The sequence below is a fragment of the Scomber scombrus genome, chromosome 2 (assembly GCF_963691925.1).
Source record: "Scomber scombrus chromosome 2, fScoSco1.1, whole genome shotgun sequence".
NCBI classification, from domain to species: Eukaryota; Metazoa; Chordata; class Actinopteri; order Scombriformes; family Scombridae; genus Scomber; species Scomber scombrus.
The window spans coordinates 30,666,199-30,688,970 of record NC_084971.1 but is presented as its reverse complement, the minus strand read 5'-3'; the positions used below and the strand labels follow the sequence as shown (position 1 = coordinate 30,688,970).

Genomic DNA, 22,772 nt, shown 5'->3' with positions numbered 1-22,772 from the left:
ATAAATATAAATAAAATGGTATTTAAAGGGTTAAAATCCTGAAATTGAATGAATATTTGATATTCATTTTCAGGACTGATAATATTAATTTATAACATTTTTTATGGCAGTTTTTGTCCCCAAGGAACTCTAAGGAACATGTTTTAAGTGAGGCACAAGGGTTAAAGTTATAGTTATTGCTCTTAGTGTAGACAGCCTTTTACATACTGTAGATATATGCTATGAATTGGCCACTGCTAAAATATCACATAAGGGGATTAATTACTTTGTTGTTTGTTTCATATAAATATGTGGTCCTATGTGTAACAATCTGAAAGCAGTAAGCTTGTTGTGTAATAAGAATGCATGAAGACAGTTTACCCTGAAGTGTAATTAAATAGGTAGATTCTGGATGTTGACACGTCCCACTTGCATAGGTTAAAGGTTTATTATTAACAGGAGAGCGGGGTCAAACATTCAGTCAGAGCCCTGACCATCCTTTGTTAAACAATGCAGAACTAACCATAAAACCCCCACAGGAGGTCTGGTGATTGTGTAGTTCCAGAAGAAGGGGGTCACATGGAAGTCACTATTGCGCCTGTTTAAGGAGGTCACAGGAAGATCACATATCCTGGACTGTGAGAAGATGGAGGATGGAGTCAGATCAACAGCCAATCAGGAGACGACAGCACCTCACACATTATATCTGATTGTATTTTTGTATAAAAGGGGTCAGGGAAAGGAGAGCCGTCAGACTTCATGAACTGACACACACTGTTGTTCATCAGGGACAGGAAGATCTCGACCCAGAGCTCTGTATGTTTTATTCATTTACTGCTAAATAAAATAGCCTGTGAGACCGCTCATCTTCTCCTATCCTTTCATTTAACGAACGCACAGACTGAGCTAACACATAGCGTATGATTTAGCAAGTAGAATTAGCTCAAGTTCCAACAAAATGGTGACCCCGACGTGATCGGAAGGAGAAGTGACGGACCACAGCAGGAAATTGAACGACAACAGACAACTGACGTGTGGTGACATCAATCAGCGGCCGCAAATAAAAAGGTAAGCAGACGCCTGTTTTATCAGAAGTTCTGCAATTGGATATACCAAATTGAGTGTTGTCATTATACTGCAAGTGTCTTAGTAAAAGTGAATGAGTAAAACATAGAATAAAAAGGGTAGGTTAATAGGTATACAACGCACAGGTTTAAACACCTTTGGGGTTTCAGTCCCCATCAAAGCAGGGCAAGTGTGTTGATGGGTTTGAGTCCCTTGGACTTAGAGTCCATAAATTCTAACACATTGGCCACGTGTGGGTTTAAACACCCTTTTAGGTGAAATATCCTAAACAAAAGCAGGGCAGACACGTACGGAAATTAAAGAGAGGGGTTTAAAGACCGTTGGGGTTATTTTCCTCATAAAAGCAGCGCTCTCTATTTATCATTTTCAGTTGTATGAAAATGACTGTTATATGTGTTTAAGCTGACGAAATAAGGTTGTTCAGCATAGGGAGATAGAAATTGAGTAGTGTCTCAGAGAGGACACTCGGGGGTGTCTCAGTGAGCAGATAAGCCAGCAGTGGCTGAAAAACTCGCTGAAAGGTCAGTTGCTCGGGTGAACTCCATACAAACTGACTGGCCACTGAGGGTTAACTCTGATCAAGTTCTAAAAGGGAGTAAAAATTAATTCCGGGTCCGTTCGGTATAGACCGATAAAAGCGCTTAGTGAGTGGAGAACTCACTCTTTTTGTTTCTTGTAGGTTGTGGGTTGTTGTTAAAAGTTTTTGTACTGCTGGAAGTGTGTGTGAGATAAGGCAGTTCACATGTGTGTGTGATGCAGGAGTGCTTGTGCCCCCCTCTTTTTTCCTGATCTGGGTGTGTGTCTGATATCCTGAGTGTTAGGGGTGGTATGTGGAAGAGAGAGACCACTTGTTGTTCTTATTGTTTTTTGTTCTTGAGACAACCTATGTTTGAAACCAGTGGTGTGTGAAAGTTTCTTGTTGTTTGTTTATGAAATTTTGTGTTGTTTAAAGAATTGGAAGGTTTTGAATAGTGAGTATCTTTTGGTGGGAAGAGCTGAAACATTTTTGATTTTTGGAATACTCTGTTGTATGTGGGAAGTAGAAAATACAGAGTACACAATACAAGTGGTGGTTAACGTTAGGTAGATACTTTTTGCCATAGTGTTCACATTATATGGATTTAGGAATTCTTGAAAACTTATTCTGAGTAAAAGGATCTAATATGGAAAGGGAGGGTGCAGAGCACGGAGGGTGTCCTCTGAGCCTGACGTTAACAATAGAGACACAGTGGGGGAAGGTGAGGAGTCAATTGAGTAGTGGAATTACAGCCAGGAAACAAAAAGTAATGATGGAGAAGTATGACAAAGTTTGGCAGGGATTGCAACAGCAGGGCAAGATACCCCAGGATGAGGAAAGAAAGAAGTTATTACCATATTTAATGAGACTAGAAGAGCAAGCAAAGTTAGAGGTAGAAGGGCAGGCGAAGGGGGGAAGAGGTTCAATATTGATAAACAGGAGATGGAGAAAGGAAAAAGAAGAAAAGGAACAGAGAAGAATCCACATACATAATATGACCTTAGCCTGTGCAGCCGTAGAAATGTCACAGAGGGAACCAAGCGGCCCCAGTAAAGCAGACCCCCCCGAAGAGAAAATAGAGGCAAGGCCTTATTCTCCAATATACCCTAAATTGGACGTCACACCTCCCCCATATCCGACAGTACAAACACAGATGCCTCTTATGTACGTCCACGAAGGAGTAATGGACATGTCTGAGGTAGGAGGTGAAGAATATAGAGCAGTGAGACACAGATTGAGAGCAGTAGGACAGGATGGTATTGCCACCATGAAGGAACTGACGAGGCAAATTGAGGAGAGCATAGTGGAAGCAAAGGAAGAGACAAGCAGGGTAATAGGGGAACATATTGAGAGACAGGGGAGACCGTTACTTATGGAACAGCCAAAAGCCCAATCCACCCCAGTTGAGGAACCAGGGTGGGGAACAAAAGAACCACACCCATCTAGTCAGCACGGAGAGGAGGGGTTCGCAGACAGACATCATAGACAGTTGACAGAGGAATTGAACAGGGGACAATTGGTGAGGGAAAGTGATGAGGAAGAGGAGGAAGAAGAACATAGGGAGGGGGACCAGGATTATCCAGCCTCCTTCATAGGGACACTTACAGTTCATACAGAGCACACTTTTCCACACGCTACACAATCAGATTCCCCGTATGCCCTGCGCTCAAGAGATAAGTCGCGAGCACCACATAAAATGCAGATGCCGTTAATATACAAGGGGGCCCACCTAGGAGATGTTTATCAACCCTTCTCCTTCACTGATATGAATTGCATCCTGGATAAGATGCCTCCCCCCACTGAGGGGGGGGGGACCTGGATGACAAAGTTTTGTCAATACACGTTAGGCCATAAACTAGCACTGGGAGACTGGAGAGCATTGTTGGGGAAACAGTTGAGTTTGTGGGAAATTAAACAGATTGAAAGTACTGCTGGGACAAATACTCTACCCGACTCAGAGGCGTTTGCACCACATGCCACAGACATCGGGGGTGCTATGAGGGAACGATTTCCAATTCCACAGGGGGCGATGCACTCACTCACTTTCCATTTTAAAGAGGGTGAGGACATGTCTGCTTTTCTGATGAGGTGTAAAGGTGCGTGGACTGACACAGCAGGGAGTCATCCAGGGTCAGGCCAATTACAGACAACATTGTTTAGAAAAGCCATCATGACAGGAATGCCAGAGGCCGTTAAAGAAGCCATGGAAGGCAACCCTGACATCCCAGGTTGTTCCACTGAACAGTGGGAAAAACACTTGACACACCATATGAAAAGACATAGGGTAAAATTAGATGAAGATAAACAGAATACTGAGTCAGCTCACATACAGCTGTTGAAATTACAATTAGAAGATGCGAGGAAAAAGGTAAATGATGCCAAGAAAAAGTCACACAAACCAAGCAACCAAATGGTTCAACAGCCCCAGCCACCGGCCGGTTCCCCAGAATTATATCCAATGCCCAGTTGGGTACAATATCCATACCAGGGGGGTAGGTTTGTAGCGGGAGGGGTGCGCGGGAGGGGCAGGGGTCGCGGAGGATCCAGAGTGCAACCATCCGGCAACTGTTTTATATGTGGCCAACCTGGGCACTGGCGACGGGAATGCCTGCTGTGGGGGGGGCCGCATCCTCAACCAGCCCTACCCCCACCTCAGCAAGCAGGACCACCCTTCCAGGCCCCGTATGCACCAGTAGCCCCTGCACAAGGGCAGTATCCCCAGACTATGATAAATGAACAAGAAAATGACTACTGACGGGACCCGAGGACTCAGGAACATGTAGGATTGGCAGACCCCTACATGCAAATGAAGGTAATGGACAAAAATCTGCCTTTTCTGGTAGACACGGGAGCCAGATTCTCTACCATCACTTGCAGCATGCCCCGGTCAAACTTATCTTCTTCCAGTATCCAGCTAGTTGGGTTCTCGGGTAAAACAGAAAACCTGCCATTGACAACACCCCTGAAAACGGCAGTAGCAGGGCAAACATTTCACCACCAGTATATCTCTTCCCCCACATGTCCTGTCAACCTAATGGGTCGTGACCTATTAGTAAAATGTGGAGCATCGGTCCTGTGTGGGCCAGATGGACTAGTTGTGACTTTTCCAAATGGGTACTCTGTGAATTGTTCAATGACAACAATTCAGTCTGGAGCACAGATGATGTTATCAGCAGACGCATCTCCAACAGCAGAAGGACAGTGGGCCGACATATACTGGGGACTCCTGGAACCTGAAGGAAGGCAAGGAACGGGCATACAATCATTATACAGACAATGGAAGCCCTGGGTTCAGATGCTACACCCCTACTCTCCCCCCGCAGACCCCCTCCACACAACCCTGTATTACGATAGAGAAGGTAATGAGCTTTATCAACAAGCATATTATCAAGAGCTAGAAGGGACACACTGGAGCATTTCCTCTAGCAGTATTGTTGTTGGGAAAGAAGGCGTGGCTGCTGTGGTTGAACTTACAAAAGAACAGATGGAATGGTATGAGATGCACAGTGAAGCGGTGCCTCATATTACCTTGGCTGTGCATGCTAAACATCAGGCCAAAGACTTAGGCCCGATGACCAAACGCCTACTGGCGATAACAGACTGGGGGTGGACTCAACTCCCCAGTCTGCAGTATTCACCATCAGAAGGGGCTTATCGGATTGTGCATAATACCACTGATAAGGTGTTACTAGAGCATAGGCAAATTGAAAGGTGTCATGGCAGGGAAAAGACAGACCATCCCCAGGCAGCCGCTATACTTGATGCCCTCCCAACTTCTCTGTGGTCAACAGGACCTACAGATGTTGGACATTGTTCACACATTGCACCAATCACATTTGAGATAACTGATCACACTCCTATTTGGCAGACACAGTATTCACACAAACCAGAGGCTGAAACGGGTATTGCTGACACAATCGAAGGATTATTAGCAGCGGGGGTGTTAGAGCCCTCCCAGTCACCCTGGAACACTCCAATTTTGCCAATAGAGAAACAAAATACGGGCAAGTATAGGATGGCACATGACCTTAGACGCATTAACATCATTGTCTCCACCCCAACAGTCCCAGTTCCAAATCCATACACTGCTATGTCTGTACTGACCCCGGACCACAAATGGTTCTCCTGCATAGATCTGGCCAATGCATTTTTCTGTCTGCCATTAGCAGAACACCTCAGAGATATTTTTTCCTTCTCATACAAAGGTAGAAAACTTCGTTATACAAGGGTTCCTCAGGGTTTCATCTTATCGCCAGGCATTTTTAACCAAGTACTAAAACAACAATTGGCTGACTTTACACTTCCAAAAGGGGTGGTGTCGATCCAGTATATGGATGACATTCTCTTGGCTGCTCCTGACCATGTGTCGTGTCTGGAGGCCACAAAATCTTTACTCATGCGACTATACCACATTGGTTTCAAAGTTTCAAGAGCTAAATTGCAATGCTGTCGGCAAACGGTTTCTTTCTTGGGTAGAGTCATATCCGTCACAGGTACAGGTGTGTCCCCGTCTCATAGATCCTCCATCTTACATCATGTTAAACCTAGTACAGTAAAGGACATGCTTTCATTCCTGGGTTTAACAGGTTACAGTAGACACTTCATTGCCTCTTATGGGGAACTCACCTCCCCTTTAAGGGCAATGGTTAACGAACAGGGAATGAGGAATTTGTCAGCCAAATTACACTGGACGACAACAGCAGAGGAGAGTTTTATCTCTCTTAAACAATCCCTGACGTATGCTGCTGATCTGGCCGTTCCTGACTATACAGATCCATTCTTCCTAGATGTTTCTGAAAAATTACACACAGTAAATGGTGTTCTTTTTCAGAAAAAAGGGGGATGTAGGCAGGTACTGATGTATATAAGTGTTACTCTTGATCCAACAGAGGACAGACACCCGCCATGCACACGACATGCAGCAGGGGTAGCAAAGATTCTCCAAAAAGTAGCACACATAGTCATGGGATACCCACTCACAGTGTTAACAATACATAGTATAGTGGCATTTGTGAATTCAACAGCCTTCACAATGACATCACTAAGACAGACCAGATTAGAAAAAATTCTAAACGCGCCACACATCACGTTTACACATGAAGGAATCAACATGGCTGATAACATGGGGGAGGGAGAGCCACATAGGTGTGAGGAAAGGGTACAGAGAGATATCAGGGTCAGAGCAGACTTGCAAGCAAAACCAATCACAGACCCAGAGGAAACTTTGTTCACAGATGGGTGTTGCTACAGACACCCCACAGAAGGATTAAAAGCAGCATATGCAGTAATAAGGCAAACAGAAGACGGGTTTGAGGAAGTATTGACAGGCACAGTGGAAGGGAAAGAATCAGCTCAGCTAGCAGAATTACAAGCAATGGTAGCAGCGTTAGAATGGGCAGAAGGGAAGAGAGTGAACATTTATACCGATTCAGCATATGTGGTGGGAGCGATACAGGTAGAATTGAGTCAATGGATCAGAGCAGGATTTTTTACTGCAGCCAAAACGCCCATCAAACATGAAAAAGACATTAAAAGGTTAGCAGAGGCCTTAATGAAACCTGCAGAAATAGCAGTCATTAAGTGTAGGGGTCATGATAAAGCAGAGACCACAGTAGCAAAAGGAAACCAGGAAGCAGACTCAGCAGCTAAAAAAGCAGCAGGGTATACGGCTCAAAACATGATGATACAGACCGAGAAAACAGTGTATGATTTGTTACCGGCATGCGATTTAAACATGTTAATAAAAGAGCAGCAGAAAGCCTCCCCTCAGGAGCTAACAGTGTGGAAAGAAAGGGGGGCTAAGGAATCCGAGGGGGTTTGGAGGTCACCGGACGGTCGACCAGTGTTGCCCCCCGGATTGATAGCGTCCACGCTCCACGAAGCACATGGTCTCACACATTGCGGAAAAACACAGATGCAGAGACATCTGACACATTGGTGGCATCCGTTTTTGCCAGCAATGATCGAAAATCATATCAGAGAGTGTAAAACGTGTACAGAATACAATGTGAGAGCAACAGTGAAGCCGCATGAAGGGAAATTTCCTCTTCCACAAATGCCAGGGCAAGAGATAGTGATTGACTATACTGATATGATTGAGAGAGTAAACGGGTACAGGTATCTCCTGGTCGCAGTGGATGCATACACTGGTTGGCCAGAAGCTATGCCTGCAAAGAAGGAAGACGCAAAAACAGTGATCAAATTTTTGATAAATCACTACATTCCGACGTATGGGTTTCCAAAAAGAATCAGGTCGGATAACGGCACACACTTTAAGAATAAAGATTTGCAGGAGGTAGAAGCAGCGCTAGGACTGAAACACGCGTTTGGAGCAGTATACCATCCGCAATCACAGGGAAAGGTGGAAAGAATGAATCAGTCCATTAAAGGTAAAATAGGAAAAGTGTGTGCTCAAACTAAATTAAGCTGGGTGGATGCTCTGCCCTTAGCCTTAATGTCCATCAGAAGCTCAGTTAATTCAATTACAGGGTTCACCCCTTATGAGCTAAGAACAGGTCAACAGTTTCCCGGACCTGGAGCAGGGGTACAGATGGTAGATAGAGAAAGGGTTCATGTAAGGTATAAGCCATACTATGATCAACTAACAGCTTTGGTTTCAGCTTTCTCGAAACAGGTTGGAGCTGTAAAGGGGGACCCCGAGAGGCAGAGCCCGCCTACAACAGACTGGGTCCTACTGAAAGTCATCAAGCGGAAGTGGTCAGAGCCAAGGTGGACAGGACCATTCAAGGTGGTGGAAAGGACATCGCACGCACTCAGGCTGCAAGGAAAGGGAGACAGCTGGTATCACTGGAGCCAGTGTGCTGCCACAGACCCTCCAATCAGGACTTTAGATCAGATAAGACAAAGGAGGAGTATAGTGGAGCATTGATAACGAATTCTTCTTTTCAGCAGCCTGAGGACAACATTCTGGTATAAGGTTGAGAAGGTTTGAAAATCTTCCGGAAAAGTAGTTTTTCTAGAATCCAATTGAGCAAACTGAGCCAGTTTTGCTTGCTAAAAATAATCAGAAGAGTGTATTAAGATGTATATTGTAGCAGGGGAGCCACACCACAACAGGTGGTGGTGGCTAGGAGTGTTTACTATCATATCATGCATTATTGTTATTATGTTGGTGTTGTTATGGGGATCAGCCATGGGGGATCGAAATACAGAGGGAAAAGGGAAACCCGGAAACAAGAGAGCTGCCCAAGGAACGGGGGATTGGTGCCTGAGCAAGTACGGAGGGGTAGAATTGGATTATACGGTAGGAACCAATGTGACGTTCCAATTCGATTTATGCAGTGTAATTGAATGCGGGAAGAATGAAGCACGATGGAAAATGTATGATTTATATCTCTGTGGAAGCAATATGGTACATGAGGCCTGTGTCGACAGCTTCACCCCAGGGGGAAGCTGGTGTGGAGGGTGGGATCTAGTGTGGCAATTTACAGGGCCACGTTGGGTGCCAACATTGTATGCTGTTAAAGATAAGGGGAAGGTCAGCAAGATTAAGTTTATTAAAGGTCAGTTTCACAGTGATTCTAGGTCCATGAACCCACTGCTTTTGACCATTAACAATCTTTGGGACGACCCCTTTATGACTAAAAATTACATAACACCAAAGAGGTTTTACATAGTTTTAGGAGTAGACCTACAAGGAAAAGATCCTGTGGGTTTAATTAAGGTTAATCTTCTCCCTACTCCACCTGAAAGCAACATCAAAACATCTACTAGTGCCACTGAAATAGAGCACAGGCAGAGAAAGGGAGTAGTACAAATTGATTATAGCAAATTGACCAAGCAGGACATTGTTAAATTAGCTACTGGTTATGGGGAAAAGAATATGTGGTTGGACTGGATAGCTGCTACGGCAGCTTCGATGAACATGAGCAATTGTGTTGCATGTTCCTCGGCCAGACCAACCTTATTCACTACCCCAGCACCACTGTATCCTGAAATTGACCCTGTAGGATTTCAGTGTATGATGTCCCTGACCATGCAGGAAAACCCGCTTCATTGTGCCACTTTGAGTGCTATCTTTCCACCTGTAAAGAACTCTACCATCCCACCCACATTCACCCCACAACTTAACAACTATACTTGTTTCACCAGGACTAACGCCACCAGGATGGGAGACATTTCTACTGATTGGTGTAAAACCATGATTAACATGACGGGCTGGCAGAATGCCAGTACAATGGTTTGGGCCAGGGCAGACTTGTTTTGGTATTGTGGAGATAGGACCTTGCACACGTACCTGCCACCAGACTGGTCAGGAACCTGTGCAATGGTCCGCTTAGGGTTACCACTACTCCTCCTGGGACCACGTCGTAGTGGTTTCACCAAAAAACGGACGAGTAGAGATGCATTTGACCTCACCTCAGGCTCAACCACCTACGTGGATGCCATTGGCGTGCCCCGGGGAGTACCGAATGAATATAAATTGGCTAGTCAAATAGCAGCAGGGTTTGAGAATCTCCCCCTGATTAGTGCCTTATTTCCAGTTACCCCAAACAAGAACGTTGATCGTATAAATTACATCCATTACAATGTACTTCGCTTGGCAAATAAGACCCGGGATGCAGTAGCAGGTCTCTCAGAACAGCTGGCAGCCACCTCATTGATGACAGTACAGAATAGAATGGCATTGGACATGTTATTAGCAGAAAAGGGAGGGGTCTGCTCCATGTTTGGAGATCAGTGCTGTACTTTCATCCCAAACAACACTGCACCGGATGGCTCTGTAACCAGAGCTCTGGAAGGATTGAGAACCTTATCCTCAGAAATGCATGAACACTCAGGCATCGATAACCCTTTGGAAAGCATCTTGGAATCATGGTTTGGTAAATGGAGGGGATTGATTGTGTCTGTATTAGTGTCCCTAGTAAGTGTAATGGGAATGTTGATTTTATGTGGATGTTGTTGTATTCCCTGTCTAAGATCTTTGTGTAACAGATTGATTGTCACCGCAATTGAAGGAAAGGTTCCTCCTCCTTACCAGATGCCACAGTTGGAGATGGAAGTGATGGCGTTGGTGGCGGGGGAAGGATATCGGTTTGAGGATGAGGATGAAATATGAATATGTTTCGTGGTCTCATGTTTATGAGACCAAAAGGGGGAATTGTAGATATATGCTATGAATTGGCCACTGCTAAAATATCACATAAGGGGATTAATTACTTTGTTGTTTGTTTCATATAAATATGTGGTCCTATGTGTAACAATCTGAAAGCAGTAAGCTTGTTGTGTAATAAGAATGCATGAAGACAGTTTACCCTGAAGTGTAATTAAATAGGTAGATTCTGGATGTTGACACGTCCCACTTGCATAGGTTAAAGGTTTATTATTAACAGGAGAGCGGGGTCAAACATTCAGTCAGAGCCCTGACCATCCTTTGTTAAACAATGCAGAACTAACCATAAAACCCCCACAGGAGGTCTGGTGATTGTGTAGTTCCAGAAGAAGGGGGTCACATGGAAGTCACTATTGCGCCTGTTTAAGGAGGTCACAGGAAGATCACATATCCTGGACTGTGAGAAGATGGAGGATGGAGTCAGATCAACAGCCAATCAGGAGACGACAGCACCTCACACATTATATCTGATTGTATTTTTGTATAAAAGGGGTCAGGGAAAGGAGAGCCGTCAGACTTCATGAACTGACACACACTGTTGTTCATCAGGGACAGGAAGATCTCGACCCAGAGCTCTGTATGTTTTATTCATTTACTGCTAAATAAAATAGCCTGTGAGACCGCTCATCTTCTCCTATCCTTTCATTTAACGAACGCACAGACTGAGCTAACACATAGCGTATGATTTAGCAAGTAGAATTAGCTCAAGTTCCAACAATACCTATAATCATATGCAGATCCAACCTCTCTGTATTTTACTGGTGAATAGGTCACACTGGTGTATAAAACACACCCCACTTTTAAATGAAAAGATATTGTGTTAAAGGTGCGTCTTGTACACCGGTTTTTATGGTAAATTAGTTTCATGCAACTTGAGAAGGGCTTCTCTTTTCTTTAAAAATCCCCCTGCTTCACATTCATACAATTCCACACATTCCTGGCTGTGAGCTGTCTAGTGCAGCCACAGTCATGCACACTGGCACAGTGAAGAGACAGCCAGCCTGCCTCTCTACTCACAGCTCACTATAGAGAGAGAAAAAGAAAAAAAAAAGGAAAAAGAAAACTTCAGATATAGTTTCAGAAACTATGCTGGCTGGTGTTGAATTAAACATAACTGCACTTCTAAAGATGATATAGAGTTAGTCCTCCAAATGTCTAAAGAGCAGACTGAGTAAGCCGTTTTGGATTGTAAACATTATAAAACCTATTCCTAACCTAGTTCCCTATGTGAATGTTTTATATTGAGCTATCTAGTGGTTAGTGTCTGTCATAAAATAACATTTTAATATGCTGCCTGTTGTTTGTTGATGAATTAACAGCCACTCTAATTGACCTGCTGAAATGTTTCAAAGTATCACGTCTTTATGAGGTGCAAAGTCTCTGATACTGATACTGCCATAAAGCTCACATTCAGGGTTCATTTAGAAGTAATACAACTAAATACAAAACAGAAGGGAAGATTCAGTGTTACATTTTAAAGATAAAAGTATATTAATTCAACAGAGGAATGCTACTCAGTTTACCATGAAATCTTCACTCAGAGCACAACTATCACTTAGCATTTTAACCACTGTTGACCATCCAGAAAACAGCATCATTATACTCCATCACACTCTTTGATGTCCTATCTGTGCACGTGTATGTAAAGCCATGCTGGCAATAATTTTATGATAGGAAAATATATTTATCTATCTTTGCGTGCACAGATCTGTTGTTTTTATTATAAGATGTGTTGATCAGTTCATGTAATTCCACAGAGACTTAACTACAGGAAATATGAAACATGAGACATTTAAAACATAAGAAGAGGATGGAGAGAAACAGCAACAGTTGTCAGAAATTAGAAGAAAAACGACAAGGTGGAGAAGGCTAAGATTTCTAATGAGATACATTTTTTTAGGCCGAGAACAAAGAAATTAAAACTTAATTCACAGTCTGAAACATTTAAGATCCTCAAATTGGATGTGAATAAAAATCATGTTGTGCCAAAACAATCCTGCTGTTCTTCTTCTTTTTTTGTCTTATTGTTCATTCACTTCATTAAACATAGTTTGGGGCCATGCCTTGGGCTCTCTTAACTGTTTATGACAGTTCATTGATTGGATGAATCATCAAAAAACTAAGTAAATAAATTAAACTATCAAAAAAATAATCATCAGTCTGAGATCTAACTGGAATGTCAATTTATGTTGGGATAGGAGAAATACTCAACACTCAAATGCTTGGCTTAAATTGAAGAAATAAACACAACATTAATAATGAAACATGATGATGACCACTATAATCAGAAGAATAATCAGGTTATAATCTCTTCTATCACTGTGACTTTCTTCTAGACTGGCAGAGTCAAAGCCCAGACTTAAATCTCATTTATAATCTGTGGAATGAATTGAAGCAGCAAACTTTTCACTGACACTCCCTCTGCAACTTGACCCAGCTTGAGCAAATCTGCCTTGTAGGAAATCAGAGATTCCCAAATAGAGACATATCCAAGGACGTATTAATCTCTGCCAAAAATGTTTCTGCAGACTGCTGCCACATGGGTTGAATAGTTCATATTTCTCTATTTCTCATCAAAATATTTCAAAAGTAACACTGAAGGCTGATTAAAGGCTGTGTCTGCACTACTGTTATACAGGTTCTACTAATTGCTGGGTATAAAAGTTCAGAGCTTTCAATCTAGCAGGTGTTTGGAGATGTCTGGAGAGCAAAACACCAACTTCAAAGGTAAAAGAGTAATTTTGTAAAAGCTCTGCTGTGTGAATATGTGGAACCTATTATTTATTTAGATGTATTGAATGTGATTGTGACTGTCTATCATAATCCTGAAGCACATTTTAAAGCCTATAAATCATGTACTGAAACTTAAGAAGTACAAATGCAGATCAGAGTCAATGTATAAGTGATAAGAGGAATGAATAGAGTGTTTTCATGTCTTTATTAGCATGTGAGAATCACTATGAGTGGCTTCTCCTTCGCTGCTGCACACTTAAATATAATCTAGAAGACTGAGGATGGTAAACATCTGGAAATATATATAGATGTTTTTACCAAGCAATAATGCCACAGGAAAAAACAAGAAACTGAAAGATCTAAATTAATGCATGCAAAACACACACATGAATGCACACATACTAACATAAACAGGAAACCACCTGCATGGACTCACATGATCACACACTGAGGACCACTCCTCAGTAAATACATGCAAATCAAGGACAGAATATAAAATATAGACATATTGTAACAGAAGAAAACACGAGTTACAGATGGGTGATGAATTAAAGGAAAAAACAACTCAAAGTGTCTCAGTAAGGCCTCCAGAACAGCTTCAATGAGCCTTAACTTTGAGACTGAACTCTACTGGAGGGATGAACGTCATTATTCCAAAAGGTTTTCCCTCAAAATCTTCTGTATGTGTTCAGTTGGGTTGAGATCTAGTGACTACGAATGCCGTAGCATATAATTCACATCATTTTCACAGTCCTCAAACCATTCAGTGACCCCTTGTACCCTATGGAACCATTCCCATCAGGATAGAAATGTTTCATCGTAGGATAAAAGGTCGTCACTAAGGACAATTTTGTATTGAATTGCAGTGACCCTTCCTCTTTAAGGGGGCAATTGGACTCAAATCATGCCAGAAAAATGCCCCCAGATCCCCTCACTGCATAACTGCAGGGGTCAAGCATTCAGACCTGTAACAATGTTTCCTTTAATTTATCACCGTTCTGTATATTTGTATGATTTTTTTATGTGTGTGTGTGTGTGTGTATGTGTGTTGCCATGGTTACTCACTGGCAGTCTCTGTAAGTTGGTTTGTAGTAATACACTGGGACAGCAGCCTCATATTTACTCTTCATGATCTCATTACCGTTCTCAGCCATAAACTATCAAAACACACACACACACACACACACACACACACACACACACACACACACACACACACACACACACACACATGAAATGAGAAGAGGTCATTTAAGGAGTTAAGTTACAATTTTTCATTTGGTCAACAGAACAGAAGAATAAAGTTTGTGGAATAAATATTAATCGACAAATCACAAAGCCAAGATGATAACAGAATCTTTTTTTTAAAATTAAAGGTGTTAATCATTTGGTTTCTTGGAATCGTCTGCACAAGAAAGACTGGAAAATTATTGGAAAACAATATGATTTTCCAATGCAATAGCTTATCTGCACTTGACTTATTTCTCCCATAAAGGCATAAACACAAAAACTGCAACCTCAGCAGTAATATCAGCCAACAGACCAATAATATAATACACTGTTGCAAATGAATCACTTTTATGAGGGAAGTCATATGATGAAGTATCAAAAACATTTCAACTCTTTCAGATTTTTCAGTGACTAGTGGAATAAACTGACTTGGTATTTAAAGATTATTTGGTCAGTTAATGATAAGACCAAACAATCATATCTACAGTGTGTTTCTTTAAGCTGTAAAATATTGTGAAGTAATAGAGAGAAAGTGGCTCAATCTGTGGTGTCTTATGTCTATCAGCGTATTAAATCAATCATCCAACTGTCAGAAACTGTTGTGTTTTCTCTCTACTTCATTTAAGAGAATAAAAACTTTCATTGCAACAAGAGTGTAACTTTATAAAGCAACAGAATGAGGGACAAATGAGTTCAGAATTGTTTAGTATTTCATGACTTATTAATCTCATGTGTCAGGATCATATTGACCATATTTCATACTGTCATAAAACAGACTTGGCTTAATGGTTTCTCTTCTATTGAGGCTTTCTAACGTAATGCATCTTTTCTCATATTAGTACCAATGGAGAGCAGCTATTACATAGACATTAAACCTGACATATTTTTAGTCCATGGATTGTGCTTTAAATGTGTTATGTCACCATTTAGTGGATCCTTTAATATTATTTGTAGCAAACAAGAAGTGTGATGTCACAACATTCTAGAACTAGAGTAATGTACTCACTATGTATTACTAAATGAAGACATAATTATATACAAATAAGTATTTAATGTAGTGTGTCTCTGAAAAAGTTTAAGTAAGTGTGTTTGGGCAAGATACTCAACCCCAAAATTGCTCCTGATGGTTATACCAGTGGCGTGTGAGATATATTTATTTATGAATTAATTTATTAATTTATTACTATATTATTATCATCATTTTTTCCCCACGTATTAATTTATCTTATTTATTTGTCTCATCCTTATTTATTTACTGATTTGTATTATACTTAGGTATGTGCAGGGTAGTTGGGGGGGGGGGGGGGGGGGGGGGTATCTGCTCATATATAAATCTCATATTTGAAGTTATTAAAAAAACAATTAAAAAAACAAACAAAACAGGGGACTTAAAGTGTAACCCTATATATATATATATATATATACATAGTATACATTCCTAATTTACTAAAAAGCTAGAACATATAATAATACATTTTAATCTATTTAGATTAGATTAGGAATATCATGCTAGTATTAATAAGCCAAACAAATACTATGAAATATGAATTATTATTGTTGCTGTCATTTATTTCTATATATTTATTTTTGCTGCCTGTTTATTTGATCTTATTTTAAGATGTTGAAAATAAACTAAACTAAAAATGTGCCAACAAGAAAAAATGTGTGTGTGAATTGATGAATGTTAAATGTATTGTAAAGCACTTTGAATGGTGGGAAGACTAGAAAGCTGTTATATAAATGCAGTCCATTCACCATTTACGTTCAGGCTTTCAGGACATACTGTTCAGAACAAAAACACAATGAGTCAGTGTAGAGTTTCCAGTTTGTGACATATACATTAATACTTTTGATGAGTGGCAGCAACAAAGCGTTCACCAGGCAACCAGCTTTTTCATATCATCACCACTGCTTCATGAAGTGTGGGCGCTAACACAGTGAACTGTTGGTCTCACCTCCACCTCGTGGTCCTCCCAGTGAGACAGGCTCAGGGACTTCACCTTGCTGATGTCGGGGAAGTTTCGGTGGACCCCAGAGCAGGCCAGACAGATGAACACACCCAGGGAGCAGGAGCCCCACATGGGATCTGCAGAGAGGAAGGATGGAGAGAACAAATGGAGGATGAGGAGAGATAGTGTGGTGGATATAAAGAGACAAGGAGAGATGGATTGATAGATGAAGGGATTGAGAGTGAGAGATGCTTAATGATTACCTCATGAATAGAAAGTCCAGAGAGAAAAGACATGCACGCTTTGAACTAAGGCTGTAGCTAATGATTTTTGTCCTTATTGATTTAACTTTCAATTATTTTTAATTTAATTTAGATTTTTGACTAATTGATTAGTAGCTTAGTCTACATAATTGAAAGAATAGAAAAGAAAATGTGACCGTCAAAAGTACTGCAGTATTTTATCTACTAAGACGAAGAGCCTCCCCATTCATTTTCCACTAAAAAAATATTTTAAAATTAATATTTTTGGATAAATTATAACAGTACGCTGGTTATGCTTCGGGAAAAAAAATGTGTTTTTACTATTTTCACTAATCAGTTTCCTGGAGATAAGAGCAAGGTCTCCAATTTGCTAGTTTTGTCCAACCAGCAGTCAAAAACAAACAATATGTAATCAATGATATCAGATATAAGGCAGCAGATCTTCACACTTGAGCTGGACCCAGACAATGTTTTTGCTTTTTGATACATATTCTCAAAAGTGTCTAATGATAATAAAACTCATATTGATCAAAAACTCAGTCAACTATGACATGAAAACAAACTAACAAAACATTTCTGCCCAAGATTTTTACAATGAACTGTGAGACATCTGTCAACCACTGCAATTATTCACTTATTATCCTACTATGAAAACTACGGCTCAAACTAACAATTACTTTAATTATCAATTAATCTTCCAATTATATTCTCACGTCAAAAACTAGTGAACATGTCTTCTTTAATTTTCCCAGAGTCACATGGGACATATTCACGTCTTACTTTGTCCGAACAGTCCAAAACCAAAAGATACTCGGTTTACAATAACGTATGACCACAAAAAGCATCAAATCATCACATTTAAGGAGCTAAATCCAACAGATTTGGACATAAGTGCATCGAAGATACTCAAACTGTTATTAAAATAGTTACACATTGATTTCATGTCAATCGACTTATGGACTGGTAGAGTGTAAGTGCCCTAACACTCTTTTTAAGTATCAGACATATATAGACTGTTGGGTTAGGGTAAGGTCACTTTCCCTTTCTCCACCTGATATGAAGATTCAAAGCTTCATGTTTCAAACTTCTGCATGTCAACTGGGTCATTATTTAAATAAATCTAAAAAAAACCCATTGAGGTTTATTTATCTCTTTTTCCTCTTTTAGAAATGCTTTCTCTGCTTTAGCCACACATACCTTATCTTCTGACACACATTCTGCAGCTTGCCATAAACAGAACTTATATGTGTGAGAGAGAGAGAATAGGAGACACTACTGTCTCGCTTTTAACACCACAGATCACAGATATCTGAGCAAGGAGAACAGAGCATTCTTTAATTTTCCAACCGTATGGTAGATTAAAATACAATATGCTTGGCTTCTTTTCTCTCATGCCTAATTTTTGCTGCGTCAACGTTTCACAATGCCAGCTAGAGAGCTGAACAAAACTGCACCAGCCCACACATGCATATGCCAAGACACCAAAGTGTCTGTCTTTAATCTCCAGTCAGGAGGAACAAAAGACATTACAGGAATATAATGTCACAGTGTGATGAGAAGGGCTTAAACTTGGCAGTACAACTCCTCGGCAGACAGGAGTAGAAGGTATATTTACTGAGCAGTCAGTCAGCCTTCCTTGGATAAATAAAGATTTAAAACATGGAGAGGTTGGGCCTGGTATAGATATTATCTTTGCTGGATTGCTCAACTACAGCAATATGGTGGCCTCAGGGCTGCATTTACTGATTCTTTTATGTGATGCACTAAAATGCAATGGTCATACAGTTTTTAAATCTCCTAAAATCTCAACAAGTGGGCATACACAGGACGTCCACCGACTGCTAAGCTAAAAAAGCAAAGGATGAGGGTGTGTGCAAGCCCCGGACTCAGCATGTCAAGACTTGTTGGACTCTGAAAGTTTCTTCTCTTGGGGCCCCCACATCACAAACCAAGACTAAATACTAAAATGCTTCACTGTTACTGTACCTTCAATTGCTCTGAGAAAGCTCCTCCTCCTCCTGAGAGCCTAAAAACTCACCTTGTGATACATTTAAACTTAGAGTAAGGAATATTTTACAAAGCGAGACGTTTTGGGGATTTGTAATGGTTGAATGATTTAACAACAGATTAGGACAAGAACATGTGTTTTAATGATGAACTTTACTATGCTGGAACAGGTAAATGATCCGTGCCTACTACTGTACAAGTCACATTTCAGCAATGACACACACACACACACAGAAAGCCGGACTTTACCCTTTCCATGAATCAAACATGTAGCGTCATTAAAACTTTTTTCTTTCATCTTACCTGGTGCGCCACAATCTGCACAGGTGTCATTTCCAGGTTTATGCAGGATCTCCCTCAGTGCTCGAGTTGCTCTCTCATTTGCCGACATTTCAGTGGTTTTTCCTTCCTTCCAAACACACACAGAGAGAGGGAGGGAGAGAGGGAGAGAGAGAGAGGGGTGGAGTGTAGAGTCCTGTCGAGCCACAGCAGGCCAACAAGGTGTGTCTCCTCGTCGGGCTCGACTCCCCTACTTCGGTCCTATCTAACGGGCTGCAGGCAAGTCTGCACAGGTATGCGTCCTCAGCACAGGCGAAGAGCTCCAAGGTTTGAAGGAAAATCAAGACAAAATCTTCTCTTAAAGGTTTACTGAAACGTCCATTATCTGTCCCCGTTTTGCTGCATCCAAAAAAAAGCGCACACACCTTTCAGGTAAAGCCTGTGCAGCGCGTCCTGCCGACGTCTGGAGCCAAAACGCACCAGTTTCGGACTGTCTGTGCGCAGTGTGCGGCGGGCTGTGTGTTAATGGAAATGAAACCCTACACTAGGAAGTGAAGTGCAGAGGTTGTTCAAACTTGCTTTTCCGCATATTCTAGTTTGGGTTACTCTACGTGTAGCACCGGCGCCAAGTGTTCAGCATGCAGATGACAACCATTTACCTGTCAGGAGCATGTTTGAGTGCTTAATAATACAAATGGGTCTATTAAATAGTAATTGGCTGACCTTTCAGAAAGATTTATGATCACTTTTCATCGTCTGTATTACAGTTTATTAATTACAACTATGCATTTATTATTGGGATGTTATAGGTTTCTATTTCAGGATAAGGTTAACTACTTTAAAATAAGTCATGATGGCAGGATGTGGTGTGTATATGCCCACATTGCATGACAGACTCATTGCAACATGTTATAAGAGTCATGCTGCAGTGTAGGCGTCCAGACCTCCACTCATTGATCACCAAGGAAACCAGGAGCAATAAAATAAACAAAAAGCATGACTATAGGTAGCAGCATGTCATGTCTGTCAAATAGAAATATGTGTAATCATGCCTATATCAGCTCAATTTAATGTTACTGTAACTACCCCACTGGACAATGTGTTTTAGATTCATATCAAACTAAGAAGATGAATGAGGGTCTGTTAAATTGGGGAGACATTGATTAAGTGAGGTGGTGTAAGAAGTATTTAAAGCATTTTACTTAAAGTAGCAATCTAAAAATGTATTTTTGTAAAGTATAATCCATTACAACTAGAAGTCCTGAATTTAAAATATTATTTAAGTAGAAGTACAGACAGATGAATAACTTAAAATAGGCCAATCAAAAACTACTACTACTACAGAAAAATGGCCCTTGGTAGGCTACTGTTATATTATATCATATTTTATACAGTATATGTCATATGACTGTGTTATTATATAAAGTAGTGTAATCTATAACAATACAATATTTGTTTGGCTAATCAAAGTAAGTGGACACTCCTGTAGATATCTCATACTTCCACTATGATGTTAGGTCCCTTTGATCCATTTAAGGGGAATCTTGATGCTAAATCATGCAATTACATTTTACACAATGTGCTTACTGTATTTGTTTTTACACAATATTGCTTAATGTCCTTACAGCTTTTTTAGCAACATTTTGGGTTTGACCATTTCCTGTTTGAACATGACAGCCCTTTCGCTCATGATCTAAACTGTCCCCCACAGTTTGGTGTGAACGTTCATGACTGTTCTGCACAGAGCTCTGACCTTAACGCCACCCTTCACTTGTCAGATGAACTGGAACATAGACCATAATCCTGGCCTTACAACATCAGTGGTTAACCTCACTGCAGTCACTTCTTGTTGTGGGCAACCTTCCCAAAACAATGGTTTTATATGCTCAGTTGTCACTTATGTTTGGTTGTCCACATAGTTTTCAGCCGAAGTGTATGTTTTCTTTATAAAACCTAAAAAGTAGCTGTTTAATGAATGTAGGAGAGTAAAATTGAGTATTTTAACACTGCATCCCAGTCAATATGCAGCTTGTAGTTGCATGTTTGGCCAGTAGGTGGCAACAGTTCACCACTTTTCTACCCATTATGACGACTGGGTTTAGATCTATTTGGTACAGTTGTGGATGTCAATTCTGTACTTTTATAACCTAAATATATATTTCTTCTTTTAAACCAAATATCACCCCCCTCTTGCTCTCCTTGTTGTTTAAAGCTTGAAAGCTACACAAGCTGGTGGGAGGGAAGTGGGCCATATTCTCCTAATATGTAATCAGCAGTGCAGTAGTCTTCCCATCACAAAGAAAATGTCAATGTGTGTGAAAATACTGTATAATAAACACTCTTTGAAGTGACTTCCCTCGCCACCTAAACGCTCACTAACCAATTTGGTTACCTAAGTGAGACAGATAGCAGTCAGGCTGATGTGGCAGTCGGCAAAGAAAACGGGGTTTGAAGTAATTTTGCAGCACCAGATTTCCCCTGTGACAGCAAAAGGCTAATGCCCCGTTACCTAGCTCATTTGTCAACACCAATCCAGGAGACAGTGGCTGTCTATTCACTCCTACCCATGGTCCCTAAATCTTTTTTCTCTCTGCCAATTTTGGCTTTGGATGTGAACACTAAGGTTGCTCATGCGTTTATCTCATCACCACTATCGCAACTCCCTGTACACATGTCTCTCCCTAAAGTCTTTCCAGTGCCTCTGGCTCATAAAAAAATGCAGCAGCTCAGCTCTTATCTGGTTGCAAAAATGTGAACATTTTACATCAGCTACCTGTGTCTTTTAGAATTGATTTTATAATACTTTTAAGGCCCTTTTTGGTTTGGCACCTCCTTATATATCTGAGCTCATCATCTCTTATGACCAAATGTGCTAATGTGAAGATTTTTAGGCAAAACTGTGTCATTTGTTCCAAAGTGGCAGCTAAAACCTTAAGGTTACTCTGCATTGGCTGGTAAGAGTCCTCAGACCCGCTGCCTGACGATATCATGCATGCTGAATCAGTGCCACATTTTAAATCACTCCTCAATACACACTTGTATAAAGTCGCTTTTAATTCTGATGCTTTTATTTTTACTTATTTATTTATTTTTCTGTTTGCTTTGTTCATTTTTTTGCTTTTACATGCATGTTTGAAATGACCCCTATAATACTTGCACTGTTAATTGACACTTTGTATTCCTTCCCTGTGACTTTCATTACTTTATTTTTATATTTGTACAACACCTTTTAACTCTCTTTTTTTTAAAGTGCCTCGTAAATAAAGTCATTATTATTACTAACAACTGTCAAGCCATGCACTGGTGACACCTATTTGATTGAGGTTAAAGTCTGTGTGTGTGTGTGTGTGTGTGTGTGTGTGTGTGTGTGTGTGTGTGTGTGTGTTTAAAAAAGAGAGAGAAGATGAGAGAGCATCCCTTTATCTCACTCTGGATGTGTAGTTTCACAGTTTTACAGACCAAACAATCTAATGGATTTAAACTTGCTATGGTGTGACTCCTCTGTCTCCTCTCTTCTTCACTCACTTATTTTTCTCCCATCTTCCCGTCAGTTGACTCTCTTTAAATTCTTTTGACTCATTTATTTTCATTTATTT

General features: G+C 40.8%; 1 protein-coding gene across 2 annotated transcripts in view; it reads right to left on the bottom strand.

Moving 5' to 3' along the window:
- The window catches only part of zgc:92360 (uncharacterized protein LOC436988 homolog), a 32,146-nt gene extending 12,858 nt beyond the window's left edge, over positions 1–19,288 (bottom strand). The window contains exons 1-3 of one of the 2 annotated variants that reach the window (XM_062436428.1): positions 19,183–19,288; positions 16,634–16,764; positions 14,514–14,605 (exon numbers count right to left, since the gene is read on the bottom strand). In XM_062436428.1, coding sequence (XP_062292412.1) covers positions 14,514–14,605; positions 16,634–16,764; positions 19,183–19,288 — 329 coding nt within the window. The remainder of the gene's footprint in view (positions 1–14,513; positions 14,606–16,633; positions 16,765–19,182) is intronic. The other variant, XM_062436434.1, reaches the window with a different exon arrangement.
- Between the last annotated feature and the right edge of the window lie 3,484 nt (positions 19,289–22,772).